Genomic DNA, 10,441 nt, shown 5'->3' with positions numbered 1-10,441 from the left:
AGTCTGCATTATAAATTCGTTTTAGATAATTTCATTAAAAAAATTCGTTTCTGTTGTAGATAATACTTTTTTGCATTTTTAGATTTTAAGTTATAACTGTCATGAATATATGAAAATTTTAATTTAATCGTATTGTAAAACTTATCAATATTTATATAACGTAATATCAGGGTTTCCAAAAATTTGGAATTTAACAATTTAGGCAAAAAAATACTGGAATATGCAAAATTTAAAGAAAAACCTGGAATTTTAAACTATTTTAACATGTAAAGTAACGAAATTTTGATAATTTAGACAATGTTTTTTGTAATGTTAAAAATAAATCATTAAAAAATACAAACAAAGTAGATTTACAGTGTTTTTTAAATATTTTCATACTAATTAAGATAGTTTTTTTGTACTAATTATTTATTTCTAAAAAAATTGTTACTCAAAAACCTAGAAGAAGTTTAGAAAACCTTGAAAAAATTTACAAAAATCTTTGGCAACCGTGTAATATTTCAAAATGTTTTAAAACTAGTTCATATTAATAATTTACTACTTTTATTTAATATCAGATAATAACTGATAAAGTTTAATTTATACCTTGTCTTAGCTCAAGGGTTGGCAGCGTTTTATAAGTTGCAGGCCAATTTTCCTAAAATAAACTCACGGGCCGCACTGTATAAAAAAAAGTCTTCAGTGGGCCGCATTTATTTCAGAATATTGGTAGTAATCAACTAAAAAATACCATATTAAGCCATAAATGTAATAAAATAGGCAATATTGTAGCACAAGTTTTGAGTAACAATTATATTAACATCCTAAGTTTTACCAAAAAGACTTTTTTTAATTACCTTTTTTTTTAAGTATGTTTGAGCTGAAAAGTATCTCACGGTCCGCAGAGTTTGGCTTTGAGGGCAACGTTTGGACCTCGTGCCACAGTTTGCTGACCTTTCTTACAAATTAAATGATTTAAGTTGAATTTTTGTAAATTACAACGTCAAATATATGTATATTTTTGGCTAAAACAGGGTCGAAAAACTGCGACACACGATTTACTAATTAGCTAAAAACATTATTTTCTAAAAGGAAACAAAATATTAAAATTATTGCTAGTTTTACTACAATTCCGGTTTAAATACTTATTTTAAATCGATGATACAATTTTAAAAATTAATACGGCCAACGGATGATTTTTTTTCTGTTCAGTGTGTCCAACGGCTTATTTGGTGCTGCCAATCCCTAGGCTAGGTTACCAAAATTTTGGAGCAAGTTAAGTTAAAAGATATGCTAAAAAGTTTTAATTTTTTAATTACCACTCAAAATATGATGTGTTTTAAACCAACAGGTGAAAAACTTAGTTCAAAAATTGATAGCATATTTATTTTAACTACTGTAAATCTTTAATGTTCTTGATTCATCAATACATTTTACCTTCACAAATAAAAGTATCAACACTACTTTTGTAAAAAAAGCTGCAATGAAAAAGATCGTATACTTTACAAATGTGAAGAATTTCAGATATAACAAGTTCTGAATAAACGATTGTTTTAAAATTAAATTTTATGCATATTTTGCTCAAAAGTAACTTATGGCGATTTATATGCCATTTTTAGAGACCATTTCTGTACACTACAATTAAGCTGAGTTGTTTAAGTAACAGTCACGAAGTAACCTACTAAATGACGTGCTATTTTGGAGAATTTGAGTAAAAAGATATATACTTAGATTCAGGTTGGTAAAGTACTGGATCATAACTTTCCAAACGTAATGCTTTAAATAATCACTAGTTTTAAGTGTCATGATACTATAAAATAATAACTTATTTTACAGGATAAAAACATAAAACTACCTCCTTAATTAAAAATAATTTATTATATGTTTAGGAAAAAATACTCAATCAGGGACAGCTGTATTTTTTTAGGTTGACATGACTATTGAATTTCGACAATTGAGCTCTTACAAAACATTTAAAAGCCAAAGTAACGAATAATATATTAATAAAACAATCCCATATATTTCAAAAATAATGAGAACAAAATAATTAAAAAGTATACATATTCATTATAAACGAAAATTCATAACTACTAATTAGAGTCATATTTTAAAACTTTAGTAAGTTATAAAAATACTTTTTACCAAAACTAAAAAGTTTATATAAAAAAAAACTTTTGTAGGTTTAATTAATAAGTATGCAACAGTTGAAATAAACTTAATCATTTAAAAAAAATTTAAGAAATACTTAGAGAGTCGTGCACCAGTTTTTTATTTATGAAGTGATATTTAATAATTTTTTATTTAATATAATCGTAATATTCTATGAAAATTAGTGATCTACCGGATGTTTTTTAAATTTGGATCAGGTTTTCAAAAGGCAATATTCGGCCGAACACTGAATCCGGTAGGTCGCTATTTAAAATACTTAACCTTTGTTAATATTTCAATATAAAATAGTTTACTTACATTCAATGATTGTTTCTGTTATACTAAGTACTACCAGGATTTTTTATAATGTATTGAGAGTCCAGCTCAATTTGTTTCAGCAAAATAGTTATACTTTAAACGACATAAAAATGCAAGATTAATAAATTTATTTCAAAAGAGTGTTTAGAAAGTTTTTTTAATGTTCAGATGTTCTTAAACAAACACTATATAATAAGTCATATAAAAAAATTATACAGCAATCTTCCTTTATGGTACCATTCTAAAAACATACTTTAATAGTTTATGATTGCAGGAAGAGTAAATTTACGAAACAGTTTTATCTTTTTAGTTATATCTCTTCGCCAAATTTTCAAAAGTTACATCCACTTTAAAGTTAGAAAATAAAAAAGTTAAAAAGTTTTTTCAATCACATTTAAATTACTCAAAATTATTTTTTTTTTAAAGTCTTCTGACAAAGCTTTTCTTTATACTGATACCTACTAAACACAGATTTATAAATTTCTAAAAGTTTGTTAAAAACTAAAAATTCGGAATTTAACTATTGTCTACTTTAGATAAGAAATCATGCCATGACAAAACAAGAAGCAATATTGCTCTTTAAAAACTATCTTATTTGGTGAATATATATCTCAAAATAAGAGAAGTTTTTTAATATTTTTAGCAACAATTTATTTGTAGTTTTTTTTATTCTATAGAGATTTTTTTCTTACAAAAGTAAAATAAATTTTGTTTTATATTTAGTGTATACTGTTTATCCCTTTTCTTTTCTAATAAGCTTCTCAATTTTGATCGTATCAAATTAGCAGCTAATTTTAAAAGAATTACAAACGAAAGAAACATTATATCAACATATCTGGTTAATTTTTTTCTTAAGTCAATTTTCAAACTGTATTAAAAATTCTTCTAAGAGCATGCTCACAAAGTATTTTCATCTTCAATAGCGTAATATACCAAAAGTTTTATGGAATATCTATGGGATTACTTACTACTTACCATTTTACTGGCTATCTGATTCGTCAATCAATTAGAGATAAATTTACTGAACTAACATAAAGATCTAAAATAAATTGTAGGTACGTTGACGACTTATTTTGCATTTTCGAAAATAAATTGCAAATACAGCAATTTAATAAAAACTCTAAAAAGTACACAAAAACATTAAATTTGTAATTCGAACCTGTCAGGAAGGTAAACTACCATATCTAGAAAGACAACAAATTTATCAGAACAATGTATAGAAAACTAGCTTGCACATGTATGCTTATAAACTTCAATTTGTGTGTTCCGCAGTCTTAGAAGAAAAAAATAGTTAAAAACCTGTATTAAAGAAACAAAAATCTAGTCTCAGAAATTTTACAACATAACAAGTGGACAAAAGTAATAGTTCATTAAAACAAATTCTTTTCCGACAAAGTTTAATGACAAATAAATACAAAAGAAAAACAACCATGAGTCTGAGTTAATTGAAAATGAAGATATCTTACAAAACAAACACTTCATAACAATACCATAAGTGAATATCATATCGTAACAATTTTCTAGAAACATCACGCAAATGTTTGAAAATATTAGGGTAAAAGTACGTGTTTGCTTATAAAAAAAAGAAAGGGAGCTACTTTTCCCTAAAAGTTACGATGAATCATGTATACGAAAGTTGTGTTTTCTATAAATTCAAGTGTCCAGGTAATCTGAACTTCCAGTATTTTGTTTAAACTGTACAACAACTGATTGTAAGAATAAATGAGCAAAGAACTTCACCTAATGTTGCAGTATTTAAACACATTGAAAATTTTGCATACTGTAAAAATTTTAATAACATCTACTACTGTCTTATAATTATTAAAATTTGTTTTTTATGTTTTACCTACAGAGCTCTAAAAAAACTTCAATTAAATTTAAATAATCGAATTGGTCCTGATGAAATATTAAGATTATTTATTAAATTATTTAAGTAGTTTGTTTTGTTTTTTGTTTAAACAACCCATTTTTTCTTAATTACTTGTCGTGGTTTTTACTTAATTTTTTTTAATTAAGTATTTAGTTTTACCTTAATTATATTATTGTTTCAGTTATTTTATGAGCATTGAAGTTATTTTTTGATATGGTAATTCCTTAAGATAGATATGATTTGATAATTCCTTAAGCTAGCTCAAATAGTAAATATAACATATTAAAAGTATTATTTCTTGCACCAGAATGGTACTTAAAATATTTGAAGGTCTTCATATACTAAAAATTTTAAGCTGCTGATTGTTTTTTCCCTGAACTATAGTATAAACTACGTATAAACGTGACTAGGTTGTACTAATATATATTAATTTAAAAGTTTTAAAAGGAATTGAAAACGCTTAAGGTTTTGACAATCTGTCCTGGACAAGACATTAAAAGGTGTCTAAGCGGTGTACAATTCGAGGTTTTTTCGTGCACCAGGTCCTAGGCCCAAATATTTTAAGCGTCTTTTTTCTTATCGTTCAATAAACTATATACTGTAATGGTGAAATATCTGTATACATAAAGAACTCGTGCGCAGCAGTCTTTATTTAAAAAGAAAATTAACTATTTTGTTGAACTGTTAAGATTTTATCATTTAGCAAAAAAGAAATAATACTATTAACTGAAAATATGAGACATTAGCTATTTTTTTATGAACAAATGTTTAACTTTCATCACTAACTCAGACAAGAAATTGTTTAGGTTAGATTTCAAAATACAGATCATTCTAATAACTTATTGTAAAATAAATTTTGTCTCTAGCATTGATTTACAGCTGTTAAATTTACTATTATTAGATTATAGTTATTTGCTTTAAATTACACTTTTACATTGGCATTCTGCATTTAAAGTTTACTCTTGTAAAATTTTTATTTGTTATCAAGACATTGCTTTTTGAAATTGTAATAAATCTGTTAAATACTAAAGAAAATAATTTAACTTTTCAAATTAAAAATACTGCTGCACAGTGGGCTAGCAAGCGGCCATTGACATAAAGCTGTCACAAAAAGCACTAAAGAATTTTGAGTTTTTTTTATTTCTAAACTATTTAAGATATTATTTATGCTTTAGTCCTAGACAAGATATTAAAAGGTATCCAAGTGGTGTACAACTCGACAACCGAAAGATTTTCTCGTGCACCACGTCCTAGGATCAAATATTTTAAGCGCTGTTCTTTTTTGTCGTTCAATAATAATATAAAAACCTTATAACTAAAGAAAAAAAACTAATTGGCTATATAAGAGTCACATTTACTTCGAAAAAATACCTAAAAAATTATTCGAATTCCAAATAAGATACATTTTTTTTAATATTTTTAGAAATTGATTGCCATATTTTCTGTAACATAAAAAACAAAATTATCTCATATGGGTGTTTTAAGAAATGATACTCTTAAAAATACCCTATATTGCCCAACAACACCAAAAAATTTACGGAGAATAGCATTTTTTTATGAGAAATAAGTAACGAATCTTAAAAGAATTTAGAGTTTTTTTAAGAAGCACTAAACCAATGAAAAGAACTCAAATAAAAGCTTTTGTACAAAACTATTTAAGTATTTTTAGCAGTTGCTGTAGACCTTAATTTTGTTTAACCAAAGTTTTAGGATTTTTCGAATTACTTGTAAATTTCAAAACAGCATAAATTTGCTATATTCAATGAACTTTTATATACTAATAGAACCAATTACTTTAATGTATTTTTTGTACTTAAATGTGCATCTTAAGAATTCTTTAAGTATCAAAAAAAAAATCAACTAAAAAGTTGAATGATAAAGCTAAATTGATTACATACGAACTTTTTTATCATGTTTTGTAAAACTTATAAATGACAACTATTATAATTATAAATTAGAAGTTTAAGTCCTACATTAAACCTAAAAAAAATGGTTTTTGAGTTTACACTAAGACTATTAAGATAAATTTGGTTAAACTCTGGTATTTAAGGTTAATTATTTCATAGTCAAAAACATTAAGCTCGCCATCCTTTTTTTTATTTGGAATTAACAAAACTAAATTTGTTATTGTACTACTTCCATTAAAATTACATATTAACTTGTTAATGAAAACTAGGGTTATACAAAGTTAAAAAACAGCATTAATCTGAATTTATAGATAAGTTTTTTTTTAGTTATTAAATTTAATTCGTACAAAATTACTTTTTTTACTTTTACATTTCACAGGAGTGCAAGTTTTTTTAGATAACAATTATATTTTGGTTTATTTTATAACAGCTTAAGCCATCCAATTAATGTAAACAATCAAAAGTGAAGGAAAAAAAGAGCTAAAATCTTAAACAAATACAATTTTTTCAGTAAATTCATAAATAAAACTTAGTTCTTCTATCTCTTTTTTACTTTTTGTGATTTTATTGAGTATACAGGGTTGCCAATGGTTTCATTTTTGGGTTAATTTTTAGGTTAAAGTTAAGTTTAAAGTAAGAAATTGTGTTTAATAGTATAAAAATATTGTAAAGATATATAAAGCTACTTTAAATATGTTTTAAAAAAAATTTATGATGATGACAAACATTTTTATCTATATGATAGATTTTTTGAGTCAAATCGAAATTTCACTACTGAACATGTGAAAATTCCAGGTTTTTCTTTTCAAAAATTCTCCAATTCCAGGATTTTTACCTAAATAGTCAAACTCCAGGTTTCCAGGTCAAGTGGCAACCCTGAGTATAATAAAGAAAAATTTTGTTTTAACTTAATTTTTGTTTATTTATCTTTAAAAAGTCTAAATCTAAAAAAATGAAATGTATTATACAACATTGTCTTATTTTTTTAATTAAGTATACTGCGAAAAAATCATTTCAAATTGATCTAGCATAACAAGTAATACAAAATGTATAGTAAAAGTACATTCCCTAGGATTAAATCTTATAATTCAAGTCAAGTGCAAAATTACATAATAAAATACAGGACCAGTTATTATCTTATAATCGTTCTTTTCTTCGAATTTCCATTGATGCACAGCATTTAAGAACATCAGCATTTTGGTTCAAATTATATATACTTTTACATAAATTGATACGGTTGCTGAGCTCCTGTACAGTATATGATTCAGTTCCATGCTTTTGCCTTGTTTCAACAAAATCATTTTGAAGTTTTTCAAAGTGATTTTTAGTCAAAGAATGCTTATTTAGCGAACACATAGCCAAGAACAGCTGTAAGTCATCTGTTTTTTGTTTATTAAAAACACTTTCAATGAACCTATTAATATCAGCAGGCATAGGTTTAGTAGGACAAAACTTGACAGCAATGTCACAAGTCAAGATGGATTTTCCTTCAGACAAAACAATAACAACAGGCTTATGTATAAACGAAATTTTATGAAACTTGAAATCGTAGTCCACAGTGTTATCCTTAATCATTTGAGACAAAGCTTTCATGTTGTTAACTCCAGTTTCATCTAAAGTACCAGTGGCTAAATAAGTTTCATCAACTATCAAGTGAAGATCATCTGGAATTTGTAGCAAACCTGTTTCAAGTAACATTTTGTCATAATTTTTTTTTGGTGCAAACCTTAGCTTGTTCATGTTGGACAGACTCATGTGAAAATGAAATAATCTTGGAACAAGCTTATCAAGAAACTTAGCTAAAAAGACTCCATAATTGCTTGGTGCATTTGTGATATTTAACACTATTTTACCAACTGGTGAATTGTTTATGTCAAAGTTGACAACTCTAGATACAAGATTGCAAAGTAAATACTCAGCCAGAAGTGAATCTCCTAAAGTAGCTTCAGTTAAAACATTTAATAAGTTCTTTTGGTGAAATTCAAGATTGTTTGCAACATTATTGTACTTAGCTTCATCTGCTGTTGAAAATGGATCAAGTTTAAAGTTTTCACAGCCTTCAATTTCTTTAATGTGTAAGCAATGCAGTCTTGGAATTAAAGAACCAGGAGGGCTATGAGCTTTTACTTCTTCAACCATTTCCTTGGGAAGATCAGCAAGGTTTTCCTCTCCCACTTGATGGTTAGGCATGGCTAAAATTCCATAAAATTCATACACTTTGTTTGGAAGAATTTCTTTACCTGATTCAGTTTTCATTTGGTCATAAACTTTAACTATGCATGCAACATTGTCATTACAAGGAATTGGGTAGTTTTTAGATAAAGTAAAAATCTTGCTGTCCTCTTGTGCACTATTTTCGATTCCTCTTATTCTTTTATTAGTATTTTCAGTACTATTTGTAGACATTTCCTCTGATTCCATATCAACATCATCTTCATTATCTTCTCTTTGGCGCTTAAGGCTAACCTTTGAAGTTTTAGTAAAGTTACTGTCATTATATCTTTTAGTTGTATACTTATCTTTGATCCAACTGGTTTCCCCTGGAATAGAAACACAGTAATACAGTTCCCTCGAACTGATAGCACCACCTGATGATACACTATTATCAGTTGATTGTGTATCAACAAAGAATCCACAAACTTTAGATCCATCATTGCTAACAACTTCAGAGTCAAAATATTCAGGACCAAAATGATCTTGAACCATACAACGAAATCTAACAAAACTACCAGCTTTAAGCTCATGGTTTAGCTTTCCATTGATGAAAGGCACACTTTTATACCTTGATTTTAAAATACTTGAGTAATAGTTGTAGAGATTAACTTGAAAGTCAGTCTTATCACTATTAAAGTGATTAGAGACTACATCAAGAGGGGTTATTAGCCAATTTTCCACTGCTGGCATGCTATTTTATTAATGTTATTAAATCTATAAAATCTTTTTAGATGTTTACCTATGTTAAAAATTTAAATTATTGTTAATGTAAAACATTTATTTAAAAGATAAAACCGCAATTGTTTATCCAGCCAAAAACTGCACAAGTTTTTTTGTTTCAAAATTAAAAATAATTTGAGTCTTGCTTATTTTATATTAAAAAAAATATATTGGTAAGAACTTAATTGATATTTTAAGAGTAAATTAGTAAAGAATAAGTATTTACTTAGAATCTGATAAAATAAAAAACGTCAAGGCAGCACTTTTTATAAAAGTTAATTTTGGTTGTTATATGAATGCTTTAAGTATAAAATATGCTTTTTATAGACAAATTAACTTTTGAGACATAGTTCTTTTATAAAAAGCCTTTGATGCAAACATTTAGATTGCAACCTTAATTGCCAATTTAAAAACTGACTCCAATATATTTCTTTTTTATTTTAAGAGCTATAGAACTTTCAGAAATATTAAGAGTGTCTAAAATTAATTTTTTGAAAATAAAAAACAATATTTAAATACTATTTATTTCTTGTTGTTTCTTTAAAACAAGCAAACACATATTATAATTTTTAGATTTAAAAATAACCTTTTAAAATTAAAAAAACTTTCTTAGGTAGTATCATGTAAAATAGCAGTAGGGACTTACTGTAAAAATTTAAGTCTGCTTAAAAAACTAATAAGTTAAACTTGTAAGTTAATTTTTTTCAATTGAGTTTGTGCCTTGTCAATTATGCAGTGTGGAATGATTTTTTAAAAATGTTCCAGGTTTTTAATGTACAAGTTTTCTTGTCCCTTTTTATTACAAAATTAAATTCTTGACACAAAAATGATTTGGGTAGTAAAAAATTACTAAAAGATAGTTCATCTTTAAACACGTTTTATATTAAGTAAACTTTTTATAAATAAATAAAAAATTATGATAGTTGTTTATATTTTATGTAAATCCCATTATCTTATGTTTAAAGATTTTCTAAATTTCATGTTTTCTCAGGTTTTTTCAATTTTTTTTGCCTTAATTTTAAAGTTAAGTTTATTCTAGGTTTCCAGTAAAATGGCCATTATGTATAAGGAACCTATTAAGCTTACCAAATCTAGTTTCTTATACATATACAGTTACTTTGAGTTGTGACAAGCAGTCAATAATGTCTGATAGGTAAGATGAAATTCTACTAATTAAGATCAAGTTGTAAAAAACAAGGTTGACACACCTCTTGCCTAAAAACTTTAGCTGGATAAAAATATAAAAATACTTAAAATAGCAAACCATTCTTTTATACCACTACAA

The 10,441-nt window shown here is 26.0% G+C and overlaps 1 protein-coding gene across 1 annotated transcript; it reads right to left on the bottom strand.

Annotated features, from left to right (window-relative positions):
* Nucleotides 1-7,190: 7,190 nt before the first annotated feature.
* LOC145830794 (mini-chromosome maintenance complex-binding protein-like) lies at nucleotides 7,191-9,139 on the bottom strand. Its single transcript, XM_082938292.1, has 2 exons — nucleotides 8,277-9,139; nucleotides 7,191-8,243 (listed from the first exon to the last, which is right to left on the bottom strand). The coding sequence occupies exons 1-2, from the start codon at nucleotides 9,124-9,126 to the stop codon at nucleotides 7,360-7,362; spliced, it is 1,734 nt and encodes a 577-aa protein (XP_082794418.1). The 5' UTR covers nucleotides 9,127-9,139; the 3' UTR covers nucleotides 7,191-7,359.
* Nucleotides 9,140-10,441: the final 1,302 nt, after the last annotated feature.

Source organism: Thalia democratica, chromosome 1, assembly GCF_965202585.1.
Source record: "Thalia democratica chromosome 1, ktThaDemo2.hap1.1, whole genome shotgun sequence".
In the NCBI taxonomy this organism is placed as follows: domain Eukaryota; kingdom Metazoa; phylum Chordata; class Thaliacea; order Salpida; family Salpidae; genus Thalia; species Thalia democratica.
This window is presented reverse-complemented; position numbering and strand designations above follow the sequence as displayed.

Bases quoted from the DNA above. Each gene is read 5' to 3' on its own strand.
- LOC145830794 (XM_082938292.1), bottom strand. From the start codon at position 9,126: ATGCCAGCAGTGGAAAATTGGCTAATAACCCCTCTTGATGTAGTCTCT. The intron at 8,244-8,276 runs GTGAAAACTTTA...CATTTTCAACAG, and splicing joins CATTAAAGAAATTGAAGGCT to CAGATGAAGCTAAGTACAAT.